This window comes from Capra hircus, chromosome 6 (genome assembly GCF_001704415.2).
Source record: "Capra hircus breed San Clemente chromosome 6, ASM170441v1, whole genome shotgun sequence".
NCBI classification, from domain to species: domain Eukaryota; kingdom Metazoa; phylum Chordata; class Mammalia; order Artiodactyla; family Bovidae; genus Capra; species Capra hircus.
Window position 1 is genome coordinate 5768582 of NC_030813.1, and position 25909 is coordinate 5794490.

A 25909-nucleotide genomic window follows, 5' to 3' on the forward strand; every position below is an offset into this window, starting at 1 on the left:
GGTCTTGGACTCTGTTAGTTACACCTTTCCAACTTCCAATCACTGTTTATATATTTCTTCTGGCTCTCTTTCCTCTATATTCCTAAAAATAAAATTTCCAAGTTCCAGCAATTGCTCATGTTATCACCCCACTCTCCATTTCTCTTACAAAATGTTCTGTCTCCCTTCCCCTCACTTCCAAACTCCTTGGAAAAGACGTCCATCACCTCTGCATGACCCAAATTGCTTCCATTTAGTTCACCAAAGATCTTTTAAGTGAAAAATCTGATGATGTTTTCCCATTCTTATTTGTACTGAATTGTGAACTGAACTACTAAAATATTCTACCACCCAACTCAAATTCATTAAGTAGGTTTTTAGGACATTCATCTCATGATTTGCCTCCTACTTCTTCATTTCTTCTAAGTTTCCATCACTGTGTCTTCTTCAACCATGTGTCATTTTTATTAGTTATTACCCCCAGATCCTTCCAAGTCTTTTCCTGACCCAAACTCACTTGAAGGAAAATTAATCCAATTCCACAAATTCAGTTATCATGATCTCTGTGTATACAATCCCACAATGACCTCTAAGATACTAGACTTAATTCTTCAGAGTTCAAACACTTGAGCACATTTTCAAAATGTCTCACAGCTTTGTCATCCCTTTATATTTTCATTTCCTTTTGTTGGAACTATCCAGAGTTGGCAAGCTGAGAAGGCTGGATTTCAATCACCAACTTGTTTCTTAGCCAAAGAATTTATATAGTGCATAAAATAAAACCACTTCTGTTTTTCCAGTCCTACTCAGGTACCCTTTCTGGTTGCCTACTCTCAACCTGAAGAGACAATACTTCAACCGAGACAACCCCTTACGCCCAGGCTCTTCTCTCTCCACTAGGTTTCCAGCCATTCAGCTTTGTTGTATTCCACTGCTGGGTGGGTTCCAGGAGTTTCACATCAAGAATAGAGGGAAGGACAGAGCATAAAGGGTCCCTCAAGCTGGATTATTAAAAATAGAGTCAGACCTTCCACACTTTCAGGATTCATATCCTGCTATCATCTCGATTTTCCTGGACTTGATTTCTGTTCTTGTAGCTGGGTGACCTTGGATAAATTAATCCAGCCCCCTTCTGCAACTTAGTTTCCTCCATTGTAAAAAATGCAGGTAATAATAGTACATAACTCATGGGTTTGTGAAGGGATTAAATACATTGATTCACATAAAGCACTTAGAAGTATGCCTGGCAGAAAATAAGTGCTTAATTAAGTGGTAGTTAGCAGTAGTATTATTTCATCTTTGTAATTATGTTAAGAGAGTGTGTCCCCATCTTTGCTTTAAGTTGCTTTACCTAAGGACTCCTTTAGTTATCCTAAACATGTACCTGACCTGGGAAAGTTGCATGGGAAAATGGAGGAAAAGCTACCTAAACAATAATATTAACAACAAGAGTAATATAATACATTAACAGAAAATCAAGGCTTTACTTGCATTATCTAATGGAATCCTCACAAAAATTTTATGTGGCAAGTACTATTACCACTTCCATTTTACATACAAGGGGGAAAGGTCCTTAGATGATTTTTGTTAAATTGTTCAGATAGTCTGCCTCTAAAACGTTTCTGGAACATGCTATTTGGGCAACCCTTTCTTGCACATTTGCCTATGAAGTCTGCTTCTGATAGACTGCTTGCAGATTCCTGCTTCTTCAGACAATGCCGTGACACTCTACCCCTATGCTACCAGCAGTAAAGCTTTTTCTTGTGATCCAAGTGGGTTTTTACCACATAATAATTTGTCAAAACTCCTAAGAGGGTATTTATTCTATGCCTTCAGCACATTTAAGTGGAAAATGAATGAATGTGCCTTTAGCACATTTAAATGGAAAAGTCTGGGGCACTCTTTCCCAATAAAGATCATGTATTTTCCTCACAGGATTGTCCTGGCAGAAGCCAGCAAGCAGAACAGTAACTCAGATTTCTACACAAAAATGCAAGTTGACCATCCTAGCTACTTCCATTCCATGTCTGCCTTGGAGAGGGGGACGAGCAAGGACCACAACCATCCCCAACTCTAGGTGATATGTCCTGTAACCAGGTGGGTTTCTGCATATACTATCTAAACCAACTATTTCCAGAGTGGGATGTGCACAAACCGATTCACTGGGGTACAGGGAGAAATGTAGAATTCCCATTTAAGCTGATTCTTTTATCCAAAAATAAACTAAGCTGTATTAAAACGTAACAAATGGATCAACACCGACATCCTCACAATCTGCACGTCAGAAAGTCACCGATCATGACTGGTGTCCTAAAGAAATGAAAGTCAGCAGTTGCAAATCAACTGGGGCTTCCTCTGTGCAGCTAACAATAGATACTGTGCGGTCTAACAAGAATTTCAGAAAAATTAACATTTATGTTCTTTTGAAGAAAAAGTGACTTAAAATGAGGAATTTTTTTTTTTCAAAAGACACTTGTGTTGCTGAAAGAGCATGTCTGTGTCAATTATTTTTTTAAAAACTTCATCTGTGCATTAAAAACTTGGAAACAAGTTTTTCTAATCTATTTCTAATACTTCTAAATTACAATTTAGTTCCAAAGGCAATTAAGATGAAAGCAATTAATTCCAAACTAATAGGCATTATGTTCTTACAGTTTAAAGAAATGGGCCAAAAATACTTAAACTTTTGTTTTTAGACCCATTCATTAAAACTATAAAGATACAACATTTTAAAATTAGTTTGCAAGAATATTTGATTGGTACCAACAAAATGGGGAATTTAGTAGTTTTTCAAGACTCTGCATAATTGCTAAATACTGATAAATAAAAATAAGAAGTCAACAATGCACTTTCACTTGCATCTTCATATCTCTGTGATGTATCTTTTTTGGCTATGATGGCCAAAAAATAAAACAAAACTAAAACAACAAATTAAAAACACCCAAGTATTAAATTAAGCTGAAATATCTGACTTTTAAATCACTCTTTGTAAGTATTTAAACCAAGATTTTTAAGAACAAGGAAGCATGTTAACCACATAAGTCTTAATATAGTTAATACATTTAGTGATAGTAAAATTATTTTCTAGTGATATAAGAATCATCTTTAAATAAATACTTCTTTACATCTTTCTTAATTTCCTGCATACATATACACACATGCACGCACTGTACCTAATACTGTGGAGAATGTCTATCACTAGAGATAAATAAACCTATATTGTGGAGAAGGAAATGGCAACCCACTCCAGTATTCTTGCCTGGGAAATCCCATGGACAGAGGAACCTGGCAGGCTACACAAAGAGTCAGACACAACTTAGTGACTAAACCACCAAACCTATATTGAGGTGCATTCATTATTTTCTGTTATTGATGAGATACATTATTTTAAACAAGGTCTTTGAGAAAGAGAAGAGGAAGGAACATTTACATCCCCAGAGTCCTTTGAGTCCTTCAAGTTCCCTGGAGGCACAAGCAAGCTTACCTGGGGCACTAAAGGCCTGCTCTTCCCACCCTGCCCATCTTTTTCCTAAGGCAGGCAGCCGTCCTAGGAATAGCAACATACCTTAAGTCCCTAAAATGTTCTTCTTCTATGTTAACAGTGGTATTCTGGACTGCTCTTGGAAAGTAAATATTACAATTCCTTATTAATTTAATAGAGATTAATGATAACTCAAAATTAACAAGAATCTTGACTCAGATCAGGAAGATCCCCTGGAGAAGGGAATGGCTACCCACTCCAGTATTTTTGTAGAAAAATACCATGAACAGAGGAGCCTGGCAGGCTATATTTCATGGGTTACAAAGAGTCAGATATGACTGAGCGACTATCTCAATAAGAATCTTAATGTAAAATTCCAAAAACAAAATGCTGTACTGTGCTTACTTATTTGCTCAGTCGTTTCCGACTCTTTGCGACCCCATGGACTGTAGCTCACCAGGCTCCTCCGTCCATGGGATTTGCCAGGCAAGAATACTGGAGTGGGGTGCCATTCCCTTCTCCAAGGGATTTTCCCTACCCAGGCATCCAACCAAGGTCCCCCTAAGTGCAGGTGGATCCTTGACCAGCTGAGCTACCAGGAAGCCCTGAAATCTATCTTATTAATACCTTTTCAGTTATACAAAAAACCCACACATTTCTTTTAATAACAAAATTCTGTGAATAAATTAAAACCATATATGTGCTACATTCTGTTGTTTCTTACACAAGAATATTCTTGGAGATACACTAATTAAATGAAATTTGATTTCAAGTTTTCTTTTATTTTGATAATAGCATAACACAGGTTTAAAGAGGTATATTCTAGATCACCCAAACAACTGCAATCTATTGAGAAGTAAAATGTTTCCATCTATATTTACAAGCATACTGGGACTTAGCAATCATAAAAAGACACTATTTAATATTTAATCCACTTGATCTTCAACATTAAACCAAAAACTTTGGGATTCAATAAGTCTCTGTGCTGTTAGTTGATGTTTACGGGTTATATACATCATTCAAGAATTTAAAACGCTGTCATATTCAATTTATAAGTAGAAAAGCTCAGCAAATATAATAGAATTAATGTGCATGACTGATCTGTAACCTGATAAATATGGCTTGACTACTATATTGTTTGATTGAGGTATAAACACAAGGCAAATTATAAGAAAACTTCCAGTTGAAAAAAACCAAGCTTATATAAATAGAAAAATATAAACAAATTTAAAATGAAGTGATTTTTCATTTCACAAAGCGTTTTCTTCCCATAAATGTTTTATAAAATGATACTTACAAATATTTGAGAAATACCCAACTTATGGCTTATTTTGTCTATGGAATGTCTCAAAAAATATTTTCCACTTACTCAACTAACATCTTCATTTTATTATTAGTTGGTAGATTTAACAAAACTAATTCATTAATATTTACATATTAAGAACAATAAAAATGATTTTATCTACAAAAGATTCAGAAGCAACATGCTTAAAAGGTACTACAGGCACAAAATAACCAAATTTAATATGTAATTATAATGTCATTTAACACTTTAAATCTGTTTTTATTAATTTAATTGCAACCATGGCTTTTAATTTTTCATAGTCTTTGTGTTTTTAGTTTCCATATCAGACCCTGTTCTGACTTGTTTGAAATTTCCCTTGTATTTTAAAATATACTCTGCTGTTAGAGGCAACTGATTACAGGACCCATTTTTCATATATATATCACACATCCATATTTGTTCATATATGTAAATATATAAATGCTCCATCAAACAATCCTGAGAATTAAATACGAATAAGATTTTCATTCTACTTTCAAACTATACCTTTTGGTGCCTAATTATGGTTGAGCTATGGAAGACTCTAAGTCTCTATGTATCCTATAACAGAATTATAATAAAACAATACAACATGGTAATAATTTCTGATAAAAACAGCCCATATTTTTCATTACAAGAACTTAGGGAATTATTATGATGTTTTCAATAATTTTTGTACCTAATTTTTACTAAGGTAAAATTTTAATATCCTATGTATGCAACTGGATCATTAAAAATCATGAATTATACAAGTACAGAAATACATTTGTTAAGTTTATTAAGCCACTGTTTATTAATAAAATTCCATGATTTAAAATTGTTCTATTATTTTGAACATGTGGAACAACAATCAAACAGTCCTTAGGAGGAAAGTATTTGGGGAAAATGGATCTTAGGAGATTTATATTACATAACTCAATTTTTAAGCTTATGAATAAATATAAACATTCATTCTATCTACAGAGTAATCTGACTAGAAAATTTCTGATTTTAATTTTTGCTCTTCAAATCATATGAGAAAAGATCTATATAAGAAATAGAGTAACAAAGATTCATGACATCATCCTTACTGTTCAAGAAGGCAAATTTCTCATATTGACAAAATATAAATGCCTATGTGCACAGAATTTTTACCTAAATTTAGTAAATAAATGTCTTATTAAAGTTATTATAAAGATAAATATTCTTGCTTCACCCATTTCCGAATAAAATGCTCCATTTAAAGATACTGGACTCAAGAGTAAAATAACATCTGGAAATTTGATGGAAAACTGTCCTAAGTCTATCAGAATAGTGATTCAACTATCCAAAATGTTTTCTCTCTCCATGTGAAAACAAACATGCAACTTAAATATAAATAAATATGCTTTAGGGCCTGAGTGTATGCATACACATCACATAGTTAAAAGAAGGATACCAGTTCTGTATTATCTTATGATCCAACATTTCATTCTGATGTGTTCCACATATACAAATACCTTAGAAATCACTAAATTCTTTTTCCCTCATTTCACTTTGAACTAAAGCACACATACAGGGACTGAATGTTTTAAAGGTATTATTTCACATGTAAACACTGACATCTTGTGGCAATTGCAGCTATTTGCATTTTGCCATAAAACTGGATTGTAACTGCCATGATTCCTGGGTTGCGAAGATCCCCTGGAGAAGGGATAGGCTACCCACACTCCAGTATTTTGGGGCTTCCCTGGTGGCTCAGCTGGTAAAGAATCTGCCTGCAATGTGGGAGACCTGGGTTCAATTTCTGGGTTGGGAAGATCCCCAGGAGAAGGCAAAGGCTACCCACCCCAGTATTTTGGCCTGGAGAATTCCATGGACTGGATAGTCGACAGGGTCGAAAAGAGTCGGACAGGACTGAGTGACTACACTAACATACTGACACCTAGAAGGCTACTAAAAGTTCAAAGGATTTCCTCAGTGGCTCAGTGCTAAAGAACCCACCTGCCAATGCTTCCCCTGGGTGGGGAAGACCCCCTGGTGAAGGAAATGGCAACCCACTCTAGTATTCTTGCCTGGGAAATCCCACAGACAGAGGAGCCTGGAGGGCTACAGTCCATGAGGCTGCAAGAGTTGGACACAACTTAGCAACAACTCAACAACCTAAGGTTACTGAACATGCTTAGTCTAAAATCAGTTAATATTTTAAAAACAAGCATCTTCCAGAGTATCTTCAAACAGAAATACTTTTAAAAGAAACTAAATCAGGAACCCTAGATTCTATTACTAAATTTTCTACTGAACAGATATTGGGTTAATAGAAAGGAAGCCTGGCATGCTGCAGTCCATGGGGTTGCAAAGAGTCAGACACGACTAAGCGACTAAACCAAAATAACCAGATACTGAATAGACTATATAATCACTCTGGACCTCATTTTCCTCATCTCTAAGATTGTCCAGCTAAGTTATTGTCACTTTCTCTCTAAAATTCCATTTGACTCTAGCTTTAGAAATTTGCATGAGTATTTCTGATTTTAGCATCCTAATATGGAATATAGGCCTGTTTATGACATATGTTTTCATATTTATCTCTTTTGTTAGTTCTAATTGCTTGGTTATGCAGTCTGCTTGAATTTTCTTCAGAAATAAATCTTAATTTATATTTCTCCCTGTCCAAAAAACCTTCAAAACACATTAGAAAGATGTCACCAAATTGTGAATAAAAGTCAACTCAATAACTGAAAACAAGTTTAAAAAAACCTTTTTGTAAGGATAAGAGTGTATGCTTTAGATAAGATGGGGTCAACATCAAACCAAGCACTCAAAAGTTAATGGGAAAGGAGTTCCACCAAAGCTTCTAGAATCACGTACTATCGTGATAAACAAGAAACAGAACAGGCTCAGAGTTAAGCAGCTTTGACTAACACCAGCATATACTACATGCTTGACACCTTGGATTCTGTACTACCATTTCATTCTTCCTCCACATCAGTCATCAAAACTAAATTCTTTTTTCAAAACATCTAGCTCTGATGTACATCTTCTTATTTAAGCTCTGGCAACCACTCTGTCCAAGAATTGAAGCTCCTAGGCCGGCATTACTAAAATCACCATCACAGTTTACTGCTTTTCAAAGAGTGATTTAAGAACTTGCATCAGAATCATTTGGGATTCTGGTTAAAACAAGTCATCTCTTAGATTCCATAAAAAAGACCAGCACTATTCAGTATAAATAGAATACAAATTACATACGTAATTGTAAAATGTTCTGGGAGATTAAAAACCTAAAGAAGAAAAAAAAGTGAAATTATTTTAATGTTTTATTTAATCTAATGCACATATAGTATCATTGCAATAAGTAATCAATTAAAGATATATCAACATACTTTACAGGGCTTCCCTCCTGGTGGCTCAGAAGGTAAATAGCCAGCCTGCAATGCGGGAGACCTGGATAGGATCCCTGGGTCAGGAAGATTGCCTAGAGAAAGAAATGGCAACACACTCTAGTATTCTTGCCTGGAAAATCCCATGGACTGAGGAGTCTGGTGGGTTACAGTCCATGGGCCCCAAAGAGTTGGACACGACTGAACATCTAAATATATATATATATATATATATATATATATATATATATATATATACATATATGCACACATATATACATTTGTTTCTCATACTAAGACTTCAAAATCTGGTACTTTATTCTTGAAGCATATCTCAATTCAAACCAGCATATTTCAAGTTCTTAAGTCACATGAACTTAAGTTCTTAAGAACACAAAAAAAGTACTAACAAATACTTCCTCTACAGATGGAAACCTCATATATTTCACCAGCCTTCTAGAATTTCCAAATTATACTGATACTAATGATTGTTTGCATCTTCAAAAAATTTACAAACTATAGTACTGTGAAACTGAAGGATGTCTTTCCTGAAGTGCTAAGTAGTAAGCTCCTTAGAAGAGAGACAATTTCTACATGGAGAAAGGTGGGCATCACGCTCTACCAGCGTGGCTCTAACCCAAAATCCTGGTGGAAGAAATGAAAGGTGATTTAAAGACACACAAACACACTTGTACAACAGAGACTAAAAGATGTAGGGAAAGTATTACTGGATGAAGTCAGCTTATTACCTATATACCTGTTTCACTTTTCAAACTGATTAAATTCTGATATATAACACTGTGTATAGGCAGAGTTCTAAGATGGCCCCCCAAATTTGTGGTCTCTAGGGAATATAACCTATATAATCCCTCCCATTGAGTGTGGCCAGACATGTATTTATGAGGCAAAATCATTTTGAAGATTCAGTTCAGTTCAGTCGCTCAGTCGTGTCCGACTCTGCGACCTCATGAATCGCAGCACGCCAGGCCTCCCTGTCCATCACCAACTCCCAGAGTTCACTCACACTCATGTCCATCAAGTCAGTGATGCCATCTAGCCATCTCATCCTCTGCCGTCCCCTTTTCCTCCTGCCCCCAAGCCCTCCTGGCATCAGAGTCTTTTCCAATGAGTCTACTCTTCTCATGAGGTGGCCAAAGTACTGGAGTTTCAGCTTTAGCATCATTCCTTCCAAAGAACACCCAGGGCTGATCTCCTTGCAGTCCAAGAGACTCTCAAAAGAGTCTTCTCCAATACCACAGTTCAAAAGCATCAATTCTTCAGCACTCAGCCTTCTTCACAGTCCAATTCTCACATCCATACATGACCACTGGAAAAACCATAGCCTTGACTAGACGGACCTTTGTTGGCAAAGTAACATCTCTGCTTTTGAATATGCTATCTAGGTTGGTCATAACTTTCCTTCCAAGGAGTAAGCGTCTTTTAATTTCATGGCTGCAATCACCATCTGCAGTGATTTTGAAGCCCCCAAAAATAAAGTCTGACACTGTTTCCACTGTTTCCCCATCTATTTCCCATGAAGTGATGGGACCAGATGCCATGATCTTCGTTTTCTGAATGTTGAGCTTTAAGCCAACTTTTTCACTCTCCTCTTTCACTTTCATCAAGAGGCTTTTTAGTTCTTCACTTTCAGCCATAAGGGTGGTGTCATCTGCATATCTGAGGTTATTGATATTTCTCCCAGCAATCTTGATTCCAGCTTGTGCTTCTTCCAGCCCAGCATTTCTCATGATGTACTCTGCATAGAAGTTAAATAAGCAGGGTGACAATATACAGCCTTGACATAATCCTTTTCCTATTTGGAACCAGTCATTTGTTCCATGTCCAGTTCTAACTGTTGCTTCCTGACCTGCATATAGGTTTCTCAAGAGGCAGGTCAGGTGGTCTGGTATTCCCATCTCTTTCAGAATCTTCCACAGTTTATTGTGATCCTCACAGTCAAAGGCTTTGGCATAGTCAATAAAGCAGAAATAGATGTTTTTCTAGAACTCTCTTGCTTTTTCCATGATCCACCGGATGTTGGCAATTTGATCTCTGGTTCCTCCACCTTTTGTAAAACCAGCTTGAACATCTGGAAGTTCATGGTTCACATATTGCTGAAGCTTCGCTTTGAGAATTTTGAGCATTACTTTACTAGAGTGTGAGATGAGTGCAATTGTGCGGTAGTTTGAAGATTAGGTTTAACAAAGAGGAAATCATCTGCCTGGGTCTGACTTAATCACATGAGCTGTTCAAAAGGCCCTCCTTGGAAACAGAGTGCAGGTGTGACGAGGGCTCAAGACTGGCCTCTGGCCAACAGCTAGCAAACCAGTGAGGACCTCAACTTAAGAGCAAAGATATTAATTCTGCCAGGAGCCAAGGACCTCAAACCCGGAGTTTAGATGAGATCTCTCTTGCAGCCAGGTGCCTTTAAACTTACCAGGCTACATAGAGCACCCAGCCATGCCATGCCCAGACTCTTGATCTAAGGACTGAGATAATAAATGGGCGGTGGTGTTGTTTTTAAACCACTAATGTGTCATAATTTGTTACACATCAATAGAAAACTAATACACTCAGGCACTTTTTCATATAATTAAATAACTACATCTGGGCAGGTTTCTCAGACTTCATTTCACAAATAATTACTCCACCTGCTGTAGGAATACAATTGCTTCACAATTGACATGACATTAGTAGTGCACTATCTGCTTAATTGGGTTTCCCTGGTGGTTTAGTGTTAAATAATCTGCCTGCCAATGTAGGAGAAGCTGGTTTGATTCTTGGGTGGGGGAAGACCCCCTGGAGGAGGAAATGGAAATCTACTCCAGTATTATTGCGGGGAGAACCCCATGGACACAAGAGCCTGACAGGCTACAAGCCCATGAGTTCGAAAGAGGCAGATACCACTTAGCGACTAAACAACATCTGCTTAATACTTCTCACAGAAACATTAAAAGCCACTGGATTTGAGTCAAAATTCACTGAGAAGCTCTTTAGCGTTGACGATCCTTTTTGGTGAGAGGACTTTATTCCCTGACCAGTTGCCTAGGGGTGGCGGGGTACACAGAGCAGAGGCTGGACTATCAGACGCAGACTTTTGCTGCCCCGGGCTCCGCCTAGCAGCGGGGTGGGGGTAGACGCGAGCTGAGCCAGGAAGAGAGGACAGAAAAAGGGATTCCGTTCGTCCCTTTCAGACCTAGCCCAATTTCTCAGGAAAAACACCACGCCGGCACAGTAATACCTCTAAAACCTGCGGCACGCAGCTGCTTCGAAAAGAGAAGTGAAAGTGTTAGGAGCTCAGTCGCGTCAGACTCTTTGTGACCCCATCTGCTGCAGCCTGCCAGGCTCCCCTGCCCATGAAATTCCCCGGGAAAGAATCCTGAAGTGCTTTGCCATTCCATTCTCCAGAGAATCCTCCCAACCTAGGGATCGTGCATTGCAGGTCTCCGGCATTGCAGGCCGAGTCCTCACCGTCTGAGCCACTAGGGAAGCCAACTCCCAGAGCACCTAGCAAGTTCCGACCGCTGACTAAGGATCACTGGGGCCACTCAGGGTGGCGGACAGTTCATAACACTTTCAAAGAATCTTTCAAACTCGGGAATTGTGCTCCTAGGTCGCTCTGTCCGCAGACCCAGAGAGCGGCCACTGAAACCTGGACCTACCGTCTTGCCCGCTAGCCGCCAGCCCGCCAGCCAGCCCACAACTACAGCAAGAACCCAGACAGGTGTCACCACCCGGGAACGGCGCCGCCACGCCTCCCCACTGCGCCTGCGCGAACCGTCGCTCCCGCAGGGGCGGAGAGAACTGGCCGGACGCCGCCGCGCAGGGCGGGGGTCTAGAGGCACTTCGCGCCTGCGCAAAGGGCGCGACAGGCGGGGTCTAGTGGCCTTCGCGCCTGCGCAAAGGGCGCGACGGCGTCCCGCGTCGTTGCTTTTGAAACGAGTGGCGGGGAACTGCTCCGGAAGCCCCTGGCGTCGCTGTCTGCTGGGTGGAAGCGCGTACCGTCATCCGTGGGCCTGGCCATGGCGCTGCAACTCTCCCGGGAGCAAGGCATCACCTTGCGCGGGAGCGCCGAGATCGTGGCCGAGTTCTTCTGTAAGTCCTCCTCGCACGGGGCGGAGGGCGGGGAGAGCCGAGCGCAGGCCGCCCGCAGGCCCGCGGCTCGGCCGGAGCGGCCCCGAATCCCGGCCCTTGTACCGCGGCCTCCGGTGCCGGCAGGAGGGATCACGAAGTGGGGCGGCGGGCGCCGCCTCCGCTCGCGTTGCTCCCGGCGGAGGAGGCGGCCCGGGCGCTGCGGCCGCAGTCCCGCCTTGCGAAGTCCCCTTCGCGGGAGGGTTTCTTTCCAGTGCAGAGCTCCTCCCACACCCCCCGCCCCGCAACGGCGAGGGGCCTCGGGTGGGCCATGACGCGCTAGACTTCGGGAAGCGCTGTTCTGAGCTCGGCCAGGTGTACCTGCTGACAGAACCTGGCAGGACCGCTGAGGATAAGAGGAGGAAAGAGACGGGGAGAGGCCTGCCTGGGCTTGGTACCCGTCTGTCAGTTGCCTGTTTTGACACCCTCTAATCACAAAATAGGCATTTGAACTTGTTTTACAATGAAATGAAATTTGGCACTGGTAGATTAGTGCAGTTTGGCATTTTTCTTCTGTTGCCACATAAATGCAGCTATCAGACGCAAGATTTTAAGGATTTTTTTTAATGCCACTTTGTACCTACTTGGCTTTCAGCAAAACACAAACACGTGTTTAGACATTTATAACTTTACACTGTTAATGAAACCATAGCCCCATCTACATATGCTTTATTTCCCCCAAAGTTACAACGTGACGATGACTTTAATATTTCTTATGTTTTCAGCATTTGGTATCAACAGTATTTTATATCAGCGTGGCATATATCCATCGGAAACCTTTACTCGAGTGCAGAAATATGGACTCACCTTGCTTGTAACTACTGATCCTGAGCTCATAAAATACCTAAATAATGTGGTGGATCAACTAAAAGGTATTTTATTGTTGGACGCAGTTTTGAGTTTTGCAGGCCTTAATGTTAATAGGATCCTCGGGACTTCGCAGGTGATTCAGTGGTAAAGAATCCACCTGCCAATGTAGGAGACACAAAAGACTCAGGTTCCATCATGGGTCTGGAAGATCCCCTGGATGAGGAAATGCCAACCCACTCCAGCATTCTTGTCAGGATAATCCCGTGGACAGAGGAGCCGGGCGGGTTACAGTCCATTGGGTTGTAAAGAGTTGGATAGGAGCACGTATTTTCTAGCTTCTTGGTGGTCATTTTTCAGCTCTGCACAGGGTAGTGTAAATCGCACTACCATATCCGATACAGTGAACTAATTGGAAGGGAAGCAAATAACATACAAATTAAAAGAATTCCCACCCTTCCTCCACTTTTGAGTAGACTGAATATTTTAAGGTTCGGAATCTGATATGGCTTAACAAAACAATCTCCATCAACTCCTTCAGGGATGATAGAACACATTGGAATTTTATGTAATTATGTTGGCATTCGTTATCTGAGAAAAATACACTGCATATATTTTTTGTAGCTGCTTGGAGTCTGAAGCCATCATTGTATATATTAAGATGAAGGAACTAAAATCAGATTCAACTTAGGGAACTAAACTTTAAAAAGGAACTACTAAATAACAGCACTCATTGGAATTTTCTTATTTTTCACCTGTTTCCATTTCTTTTTTTTTTTTAATCACGCCTGTGAGTCAGTAAGCCTTTTCTATCTGCACACTCATTTTCTTCTTTTAGCTCAAGAAGTTGCAGTATTGTTGGATTAGTAGCTCCATCTATTCCTTTTATTTCTAGAATTTCTACTAGTTTCTTTTTCATATTTCTCTACACTTAGGATTCTCATTTCTAATTTCTCTGTGTTGTAAAATGTTTCTCCTTTTCTGCCCATTAGATCTTCCAAAATACTAGTTCTAAAAATACTACAGCCGCATTTTTTTTTTTACCTTTTAAAAGTCATGAATCACTTTTGTTGTTTCAGCTAGCTTCATTTTCAGATTACATCATTGCGTTTTCATTAACTTCAGAGCTAAGCCACCCATAGTCATTCATACGGCTGCACTCAGATTGTTTGGTATGGAACCTCTAGGCAACTATGGATGTATGTCTTCATCTTAATCTGAAGAAGTAGCAAGCCAGCCTTGCCTAAGTTACTGGTTTTTGGTTTGTGTCCTTTGAGACCAATAACATTTCTTGTCAGAGGTATCTACACTTTCCTACTTAATTTCTCCCTTTTAGTTAAAATGGAGGAAATGCTTTACAGGCAAATTATTCAATTCCACTTTTAAATTCCACTTCTCTAGCGTTAGGAACTTAACCCTATTTCCTCTCTCTTATGTTGTCAATTTCTTTGTTTTCATTTGGATTATTCCCATTGGTTTCATTTGCATTTTTAAGAGAGAAAAAAATCACCAACTTCCCCATATCTTCAAATTACCACTCAGTCTCTTTTTCACAGGTAAACTGGTAAAAGTTGTTCATATATGCCAGCGGTGAGCGAGGCCAACAGGCCAGATCCAGCAAGTGGCTTATTTTTGTACTGCTTGCAAGCTAAGAATATTATTACATTTTAAAGAAGACTATGCAACGTAGGTGACCCATAAGCCTTCAATATTTCTAAAATATTTTCTATCTCTTTAAAAAAAAAAAACCTGCCGATGCCTGAATAAAGTATTCTCAGTTTCTAAGATTGAGGGCTCAGCCTGAGGCCCTCTTACAATAATCTCTCTCTAGTTGACCTCTTACACGTACATAATTCTAGTAACAAGTTGTGTATCTGACTCATGAACCAATATCTAACCAAAGCCTTTCCTAACTCTTGGCTCATATATTGCCCCCTTATGTCTTTATTGCAGCTATATAATATACTACTTCATACTCAGTATATTAAAAACTGAATTTAGGATCATCTCCATTTCAGTTCTCTTTCCTCTTGGTGACTGGATCAACCATCCGACTACTGATATAAATCAGAAACTTGGGAGCTATCCCTGATTCATTCCTCTTCCTTACCCTGAGGTAATCCAATAAGTCTTAACAGTTTTAACCATGAAATCTCTTGAATCTGTCTACTGCCTCATCTCTACCAGTATATCTTCTCTAAGTCTTTATTAGCTCTTGTTGGAGTTATGCATGAATTAGTGCCCTAGATCTCCAGTTTACGGGAAGTTTTGTTGTTTCAGCTAGCTTCATTTTCAGACTACATCATTGCGTTTTCATTAACTTCAGAGCTAAGCCACCCATAGTCATTCATACGGCTGCACTCAGATTGTTTGGTATGAAACCTCTAGGCAACTATGGATGTTGCCTAGAGGCCAAGAAGGATAGTTTTCCAATACAACTTGAATCACATCATATGCTGCTTGAAACACAGTAATGACCCCTTTAGTTCTTCTAGTGTCACATCTTTAATTTGGCTCTCATGACCTCGTGTGGTCTGGCCCATTTATCTTGTCAGACCAGCCTTGTCTATCCTCCCTTTCTTAAACTGCAGTTGTATTGGCCTCCTTTCAGTCCTCTGATCCAGTGCTCTGTTTTGTGTCTAAGACCTATACCTTTAGCAGGGAGATCCCACATGCCACAACTAAGACCTCACACCGCCAAAATAAATCATCATTTCATATTTTAAAACCTATACCCTCTTTCCTGTTTTGCATACGTATACGGTTGTCTCTTAGAACAAAACTCAAACCCCCCTGAGTCAGAATTTCCTATTCTGTGCTTTAATTGTAGTATATGTTGCACCATCATAGGTAACTGCTATTATGTCATAGGCAACTGCACCATCATAGCAGTTACAGCAGTTATAATTTCGCATTTATTGTTGTGATTTGATTAATAACATCTCCTTCACCCTTCCCTTGGATTACGATGGAAGTACCTCGTGTTCACTGTCTTAGCACCCAGTGCTATACCTGGCACAAATACTGAGAATTTGAAATCGGGAGCTAGGCCATTGATGGGGCAAATTTTCTGCACAATTTGGAGGAGAACCGAAGTAGCAGTGGGAGAAGTTTGCTGAGGATACGAAGTTGGTCGTGAGAGGAGAGTTGCTTTGTAATGCAGTAAACTAAAAAAGATGCCTTGTTTTGTATATTGCAGAATGGTTATACAAGTGTTCAGTTCAGAAACTGGTGGTAGTCATCTCAAATATTGAAAGTGGAGAGGTCCTGGAAAGATGGCAGTTTGATATTGAGTGTGACAAGACTGCAAAAGATGACAGGTAAGTAGAAATTACTTCCATTTTCGTATATTTTAAAATTTATGTTCTTTACCAAATGAGTTCTAATTATATGGAACAAGTTTCATATAAAGTACAATTTTTTTCTACGATGTTTATTTTTTTTAATATAAATGTATTTAATTGGAGGCTAATTACTTTAGAGTATTGTATTGGTGTTGCCATACATCAACATGAATCTGCCACAGGTATACACATGTTCCCCATCCTGAACCCCCCTCCCACCTCCCTCCCCGTACCATCCCTCTGGGTCATCCCAGTGCACCAGCCCCGAGCATCCTATATCATGCATCAAACCTGGACTGGCGATTCATTTCACATATGCTGTTACACATGTTTCAATGCCATTCTCCCAAATCATCCCACCCTTGCCCTCTCCCACAGAGTCCAAAAGACTGTTCTATACATCTATGTCTCTGTTGCTGTCTCACGTACAGGGTTATCATTACCATCTTTCTAAATTCCATATATATGTGTTAGTATACTGTATTAGCGTTTTCTTTCTGGCTTACTTCACTCTGTATAATAGGCTCCAGTTTCATCCACCTCGTTAGAACTGATTCAGATGTATTCTTTTTAATGGCTAGGATGTTTAATTTGATCCTTAGTCTTCTGTGGCAAAGAATAGTTCACTGTCTTATATAGATAATGTACTTTTAACATAATTGCCTATGGTGTAAATTGGTGAATTTCACCCTTCAGTGTTTATGGTAGTATGTACCTGGTGGTCCGTTTAGTGAATTGTTTAAAGGTACTTTTAACCATCAGGGATTTTCCTAGATTCCCCAAGCCTAAGATTCAGCTCTATTGTATTTCATTGAATGCCCCAAATTTTCTAAGACGCTTCATAAAAAAGTTTCCAGAGCACCTGAATGGGAAATGCTCATATGATCATGTCTAGCATTGTCCTAGGCTTGCTTACTGGTAAATTCAGAATCATTTTTCGTAATGAAATGTAGTTTGCTTCTGAAGCCTTTGTTTTTTTTTTAGGAAATTTTTAGCTTATAAGAATAATTTGATATTTAATTTAATATCTTTTTTGAGGCAGTAGGGAATTAAGCATTAGGAAAAATGCACCAACAAAATATTTTAGGTGCTATAGTTTTCATTTTTTGAAAGGCACTGTCGTTTTCCTAACTTGAAGCACTTGGCCAGTTTTCTGATTATCTGATACCAAATGACCTGATTTTAAGACCACCCCTAGAAAATGACTGGAATGATAAATAATAAAATGCATATGCCTCTTGTGGTATATAGGCCCTAATGATATAATTTACCAAAAAAAAAAACTCCATTTTAATGTATTACTTATTTGATATTGGAAACATTTAATCAGTCTTACCAATGTTGTAAATAATTTGTTAACACTTAAATTGATTTGGTTTCAATAGTGCACCCAGAGAAAAGTCTCAGAAAGCTATCCAAGATGAAATCCGTTCAGTGATCAGACAGATCACAGCTACAGTAACATTTCTGCCGCTGTTGGAAGTTTCTTGTAAGTATTATACAACTTCACATTGACTTAAAATTTGTCAGGGAAAAGACTAAGCTACTAGTTTAAGAATTAGCCCTTTATTAAATGCTGGGGTCCAGCCCCGGTGGATCCAGGGTGATTCAAAGGTGGGGAAGGAGTCGGCGTCCTTGGAAAAATACATATTTAATTACAGATATATAGAGAGATTAGAAACGGATAGTGTAGTAGGAGGATTAGTGGAGAAAAAGAGGCTGAATAACTTGGATTACGTGGAATAGCATCCATGCTCCAGATGGCAATTCAGCCAGAAAAACGAGGAGCAAGAAAGAACGACATGGGGGTATCAGTCTTTCCGGAAACTGATCCGATTTCTTTATTTTTGGGTTTGCTTATATACCTTTTGTTACACATAGGGATGAATACAGAGTCACTCGGGGGTCAGCAGTCCTGACCTTTATCAAAATCAGGTGCTTCACATTAAAAGGTCTTAGGGATTTTACATCATCTTCTGGCCATGAGACCTGCTGACATTTTATGATCCTTTCTTTCTGATAACCAAAAAACTTATTTTTTCCAAAGGTGTTTTTTCTTAAACCAGGCACCACCCTCCAAATAAAGTTACATTCCTATAGGGTGAGGGTGTAGTGAGTTACAATCAAGAAAGGAATTTATTTAAACCAAGGTTAACATGATTAATCTTAAAGGTTAATACTTATTTCTCCTATATGCTTAAAGGTTAATGCTTATTTCTCCTATATGCTAGTTATATTCATTATAAGGGCAGGGAATATGGAGATTTAGCGCAAACATCAGCCCAACAAATGAAAATCCTTTCACCAATGCTCCTCTTAAGATCTATTTAGTCTTAAGATAGTGATAAAGTTACATTTTACATAGCAAGGACACAGTGATTTATAACAAAGTACAGTGATCTATTGCAAAAGAGAAAATCCATTAACTCAAAAAGTCTAGTATTGCTAACATCAAAAACTACTATATTTCCTTTTCTATATTCCAAATACATTGATTAATATATTCCCAGGTGCCTAAGGATATGGAGGCCTGGCTGCAATCATTGACTCAACAATGAGAAAAGCCCTATGCTAATTAAGACTCAAAATACTCCAAAACTCTCTGTGCTGTTTATGGTTGAGGGGTAGTAAACAATCATGTGGCAGGAGTATGGATAATCCTGTCACACAAGCTAGTCTGTCAGCAGAGAGGTTTGACCTGAGACAGCCTTGTCCCACCCAGAGCAGGGAATTAGCAGCAATTATTGACACAACAAATGAAAAACCCTTCACCAATATAATTCCTAACCAACCCACTATACTAATAATTTCTAACTCCCCAAAAGAATTTGCCTTTAGTAAGTCTAAAACATCTCGTGCCTCTCAGATTGGGAGGCTGTAAACAATCACATGTGGCCGGACGAACCTATACAGGTGGGCTAGATAACCTTCAGAGGAGTCCGTAAGCTGAAACACTCTTGTCATGCCCAGGAATTTTTATTGCCTTGGAGCTGCATGTTTACTCCTCCTCCGAGAGAAACGGTTATGGGGGAGAGCCCCAAGTAAAGTCAGAGGTGTAGGTGAGAGCATAAAACAGACTCTGGTTTGGGGGTTAGATGCTTGGGAACAGGGGGTTTCCTGAGGCTTGATCACGCCTTTGCGTATGCCAAGCCTCCTTCCTCATGACCTTTGCCATGGGCGGAGTTACTCATGCTGGCCCCCGGCAATTAAATTTTTTCTTAATTAATATTATATAATAAAAATGAAAAACACATTATAAAGCAGAAGTAGTGTTATATGCGTTCTAGGCATTTAGAAATTCGGAAAAGGAAAGGAATGAAAGTATTCCACATATTCATTCTTGAATGTCTTAATGTAATCCCGTTCATTATCTTAATTTTTTATGTATATTAAGGCTAGCCATAACTGTCTTGCTTTTCTACCTTATCAGATATTTCCTGAATGCCTACTATATGCGAGACACTGCCCTAGGCCTCAGGCTACATCAGTCACAGAGCCCAGATGTTAGCTTTCCTTCAGGTTACCTTTATGCTATCCTGTGTGATTGACTCCATACTTTCTGCAGATAATGGTTTTCTCTTTTACAAAAAAAGCAAACTTGAAGTTTTCATAAGGTAAAGCAAAAGGAGTGCAATATTTTCTGTAATACAGTAAATTTCTATTGAGGAAAAGCAATTGACTAGTCATTACAGACCAGGCTAAACTATGTTTTCTAATACTGTGGGTGGTTCAAAATGTGAGAGAGACAAGGAGGGTTCTTCTACTTTGGAAAAAAATAATGTACTTTAATGATTTTATCTCCAATCTAGGTTCATTTGATCTCCTCATTTATACAGACAAAGATCTGGTTGTACCTGAAAAATGGGAAGAGTCGGGACCACAGTTCATTACCAATTCTGAGGAAGTTCGTCTTCGTTCATTTACTACTACAATTCACAAAGTAAATAGCATGGTAGCCTACAAAATTCCTGTCAATGACTGAGGATGAGATATGGACAGTAATGTGCTTGTAACTCTCAAATGTGGTTTTCCTGTCAGATCAACTATGGTTGATATGTTTTATTTCATTGGTTAATTTTTAGATGAGGAAAACTTAACATGATACTTTACTGAATCTGTGCAAAATTGTTCCGTTTTTGGTACCTATCTGACTTTCCATAGGGTTGACATAAGTTATTGCACAGATTGCCTCAGTACTGCAGTGTTACTTTCTTTGAAGGTAGTAACCATAGGTGGAAAACCTTCTGCTAAATGCCTTTCTAAATCAAACTTTTGGTCAAGTAGCTTGACGCAGAATATAGAGAAATATTTAAATATAAAATAGAACAAAAGAAATGTGAATATTCAGAATCTTCATTTACATCCTGAAAGTAACTAATGATAGTCCATAAGTAGTGAAATATTTCTCCTATTGCATCCTCTTGTCGTTTATTTCATTTGTATAGTTTCCGTATTGAAAAAATGTCCAATTATTTGAGTTTAATTTATGTAACTTGAGCCTATAAAGCTGTGGATATTCCCACTTCTCAAATTGTTGTGATACAGAACTCTTAAGAATGTCTTTTTATGTTTTATAAAATCAAGCTTTAAATGACAATGATGAAATAAAGTTAAATGTGTGTGTTTTAAATTTGTATTAAGTTTTTTATATTGGTGTATTGGTACAGTTAAGTAGTTATTATGGATTCAGTACGGCATATTATTTCTTGTGCCTACTATGTTGTAGGGAGGGCCTAAGGATACAAAGTTGAGTAAGTCTCGAGGTACTTTGAATTTATTGGACAAATTTTATTAAACCTCCTTCAACCTATAACAGTAGATTTAAAATAAACATTGTTCTTTATGTAAAATGATAAATGTCACTTGGAATTGATTCAGTTTAGCAAATGTTAGATTGTATGCAACCTTTCTATGCTCTTAGGTTTATTATCAGGGACCCTTGAACAACACAGGGGTTAGAACATTGACCCTCTAAGCAATTGAAAATCCCAGTAAAACTTATAGCCAGCCCTTCATATCTGTGGTTACCCCAAACCCATGGATTCAACAAACCATGGATCATGTAGTACTATAGTATTTACTATTGAAAAATAGCCAAATATAAGTGGACCTGCACAATTCAAACTGTTGTTCAAAGGTCAGCTGTATACTTAAACATCATGTTTATTCCTCTGCCTGTGCCTTCATTAATACTCTAATCAGGTATACTCTTTCAGTTCCCACCTATTTTTCCAGGGTCAGTTTAAGGCAAACTTATAAAAATTGCTTTCTAATCGCTATACTAAATCTTAGCTCATTTTGTAATAATTCAGTTTTTTAAGTATGTAGTAGCAAACACTGTTCTAAGATCTTCATATGTATTTATTCAATCTTCACTAGTAAGTAAATACACATAACTGTATCCATTCATTCAAAATTTACATAATGAGCATCTATTAATGTGCAGAATAAGAATACTGCATGCCAAGCATTAGGAAGAATAAAACAAAGTCCTGGCCTTCCTAAAGCTTGAGCTCTTATGAAGGAGAGGAAAGTGTATGACAAAGGACCATAAAGTAACCAAACAGGTTTATTTCATGGTGTGTCTGTGTTATTTCACTTGGAATAAGCTTTCTCTGATCCAGCTGGGTGCTTGTTGAGAATAAAGGGCAGTGTCTTGCGTTCTTTCATCTCTTGGTGCTGCTGGACAAATAGATGCCAGGCTTTGATGATGGGTATCATGAATGCTGCTGCAGAAGCCATCGCCAGAGAGAAGCTGAAAGTATCTAACTTAGGTCCACCCATGTCTTTTTTTCCTGAATAAGAAAAGCAGTTATGTAGAAGTGGAACTTGTATTGATTTAGGGATGGTCAAAACTCAATATTCAAAAAACAAAGATTATGGCATCTGGCCCCATCACTTCATGGCAAATAGGGAAAAGGTGGAAGCAGGGACAGATTTTATTGGGCTCCAAAATTGCTGTGGATGGTGACTGCAAGCATGAAATTAAATGACACTTGCTCCTTGGAAGGAAAGATGTGACTCTTGATGAAGGTGAAAAAGGAGAGTGAAAAAGTTGGCTGTAAAGCTCAGCATTCAGAAATTAAGATCATGGCATCCAGTCCCATCACTTCATGGCAAATAGATGTGGAAACTGGCTGACTGTTTTTGGGGCTCCAAAATGACTGCAGATGGTGATTGCAGCCAGGAAATTAAAAGACTCCTTGGAAGCAAAGTTATGACCAACCTAGACAGCAAATTGAAAAGCAGAGACATTACTTTACCAACAAAGGTCTGTCTAGTCAAGGCTATGGTTTTTCCAGTGGTCATGTATGGATGTGAGAGTTGGACCATAAAGAAGGCTCAGCACTGAAGAATTGATGTTTTCGAACTGTGGTGCTGGAGAAGACTTGAAAGTCCCTTGTACCGGAAGCAGGTCAAACCAGTCAATCCTAAAGGAAGTCAACCCTGAATATTCACTGGAAGGTCTGACACTGAAGCTGAAGCTTGGATACTTTGGCCACCTGATGCAAAGAGCTGACTCATTGGAAAAGACCCTGATGCTGGGAAATACTGAGGGCAAAAAGAGAAGAGGGCAGCAGAGGATGAGAGGGTTAGATAGCATCACTGAATCAATGGACATGAATATGGGCAAACTCCAGGACATAGTGGAGGATAGGACCCTGGGAGTGTGCAAAGAGTCAGACAACTTAGCAACTGAACAACAGAGTCTCTGTTTCCAAACAGCATGAGGTGCATTATAGTGGTCACTATTAAGACAGTTGAATTCTTGGGCTGTTGACGTTTGAGAGATTGAGAAGGAAAGCAGAAGTAGAACTTGAGGAAAAATAGGAAGAGAGTTGAAAATTATGGTCCTGTTTTTAGGAAATATGTTTGAAAATCTTTATAGAAAGCAATGGCTGCTTCTGGAAACACTGCCTCTTTGCTAATAGGAATAATAAATTTGGTTCTTTCCCCAAAAGCACACCAGTAGCAACATTATGAATTACTGACAACACTTAAATGTCATTTATGTATTTAATATTAGTGATCTTAATACTGATTTATTATGATTTATTATGATTCATACCCTCTTTTCAAGAGTTATGTCCAGAAATTCATGCTCTGGTTTTGAATGTTAGTCTCAATAGGAGCTTCAGCCATACAGTCTATTGCCTAGAAGTTACTCTATAGTACCAATTCTGCATTAGCTAGACTCTAAAAAAAATGGGCTTTAAAAAAAATTAATGAAAGAACATTAACTACATAAAGAATCAAAGGGAAGGCTGAAAACTAGAGAACTAGGGCAGCCCCAAGGACTCTCAAGTCACAAATTTGTGAACTCTGTAATAAATGGGTCACTGATGTTACCCAGTGACATCTCCAAAGGAGTCAAACTGATGGTTTCAAAAAGAGTAAATGGATAGTTTAAAAAAAAAGTGACAATGAGGAGCCTTAGCATTCTAACAAGCTGAGATGTAAGACTAAGAATTCTGGGAAATTGCATTTTTAAATACTTTGATCACTTTGACGCAGCCAGCGTTGTTAAGATCGTTAAGTTAGATTGCATATTACTATTGTGAGTTTTCTGAGGAGCTAGTCATGATCTTTTTCACCTCTTACAGATTATATATCGATTCAGAAATATACTTACTGGAGTTGAGCAGGAAGAAGCCAAGCTGTGAGTTTTATTGAGAAAGATTGACTGGGAAAACTTTGGCCTACGATTCCCATTGAACTTGTCCCACTCCCTTTCTATACCTTGAGGCTCACCTTGGGAGGGAAATATTTAATCTAACAGAGGAAAGAATTGTTGACTGACATCCCCACCATGTTAAAGAAGTTGATTCCAAGAGAGTCTGGTAAGCCTCCAGACCTGGCCTGCACTCTGACTCAGTTCTGCTTACTGTAAGTAGAGGAATGAAAACATGTTCCAGTTGAGCCCATCAAAGTCTGAACTAGAGCCCCAGAAAGGACTGAATCCAACCTAGTCTTCAGGGCCCTTCTCCCCGTATCGTTAGCTGGACAGAGAAATCAGTCCTCTGGTACTTTCACGCAGAGGTAGAACAATCTCACGTATTGGCTGAAACGGCAACCCACTCCAGGGGTCTTGCCTGGAGGATCCCACGGACAGAGGGGCCTGGTGGGCTACAGTCTGTGGGGTTGCAAAGAGTCAGACACGACTAAGCAACTAACACCCAAACAAGCACAACAGTGACAACAAACATTTGTTTCTCCTTCAGGTCTGCAGGTCAGCAGATTGCCTCATTCTCACGTAAGTCTACGGGCCACACGTCTCACTTCACCACTGAAGGGGCACAGAACTCTGAGGCTTCGCTTCAGACTTGTACACTGATGCTTTTCCACATTCCACTGACCAAGGCAAGTCTTATGGTTAAGCCAAACTTCAGAGGGAAAGGGAAATACACTCCTCCCAAGGAGATGGTGGGGAGAGGTGTGAAAATCGAATGAAAGGCTCTAATAGACCAGGGATTGGCAAACTTTTTCTGTAAAGGGTCAGTTTAGGCTCTGTAGCCAATATGGTCTCTTGCACCTACTCAAGTGAGTCAGTTGTTACGAAAGCTCCTCAGGCAGTAAGTAAACAAATGAGCGTGGCTGTGTTCCAGTAACAAAAAGCTGATGTGCTGTATTTGGTCCATGGGTTACAGTTTGCTGACCCTGTAACAGATACTTTTGCTCATTTGTTCACAAATGTTCAAACCTGTCCCTGGCTCAAAGCAACTGATACTCTGATGCTTAAGGCTCACAGTTAAAACATCATTATTTGTTGAATTCATCCACAGTACCTCAAACGGGATGGCCCTCTATTTTATCTCAATCCTGAATTGAAACATAACTGGCTATTTCTTTGAGGTACTCCTCAGGACACCCTACAATGAATTTTTATCTGAAAACTTGGGAAGGGAACCCGTTTGGCATATGACGCCTATGAAGAGGTTGAGAACAGTGAAAACGCTACATGCTTTTATTTTTAATCACTGTATAAACATGGATGCTGAATACATTTTTATTACTAGTATGCATTCAATTTCTTAGGTTCCTAATCTGCTATACGTTTTGTAATTATGGACTGAAAAATTACTAGCATAATAAAGTAGCTATCCACACACATATTTCATTTTTTCTTTACCTTCTGTTTCATGTAATTGTAAGATTTATCTTAATTTTATTAAATGTAAAAATTCAGGATAGCTCAAATAATGCTGCATTGTAATACCTATGTTTTCCACCAGGTGTCACTAATACAGTGAATTTCTTTTGACTGTAATAGTCAGCTTTTCTTATTGAAAGTTAACTTTGGGACTTCTGGCCACAAAAAGACATCGGGAGAAAAAACACAGCATCTGTCTTGCTAGGCATTTTACATGAACTGTTTCGTTTAACTCTCATGCTTTAGTGCACAAGAAGAATTGCAGGGTCAGTGGGCATGTAAATGGCACTGTGTTTAAAGTTTAGATGGTCTCCTTTGTCCATGGCCGTGGAAGTTCATTTGACTCCATAG

The 25909-nt window shown here is 38.9% G+C and overlaps 1 protein-coding gene across 1 annotated transcript; it reads left to right on the forward strand.

The window, feature by feature from the left end:
* On the forward strand, positions 12005–21037 carry MAD2L1 (MAD2 mitotic arrest deficient-like 1 (yeast)). Its single transcript, XM_018049173.1, has 5 exons — positions 12005–12220; positions 12982–13128; positions 16263–16383; positions 17793–17896; positions 20217–21037. The coding sequence occupies exons 1-5, from the start codon at positions 12148–12150 to the stop codon at positions 20387–20389; spliced, it is 618 nt and encodes a 205-aa protein (XP_017904662.1). The 5' UTR covers positions 12005–12147; the 3' UTR covers positions 20390–21037.

Excerpts from the sequence above, each read along its gene's own strand:
- MAD2L1 (XM_018049173.1), top strand. The coding sequence starts at position 12,148 with ATGGCGCTGCAACTCTCCCGGGAGCAAGGCATCACCTTGCGCGGGAGC. Across the intron at positions 12,221-12,981 it reads GATCGTGGCCGAGTTCTTCT|CATTTGGTATCAACAGTATT; the intron begins GTAAGTCCTCCT and ends TTATGTTTTCAG. Across the intron at positions 17,897-20,216 it reads GCCGCTGTTGGAAGTTTCTT|GTTCATTTGATCTCCTCATT; the intron begins GTAAGTATTATA and ends TCTCCAATCTAG.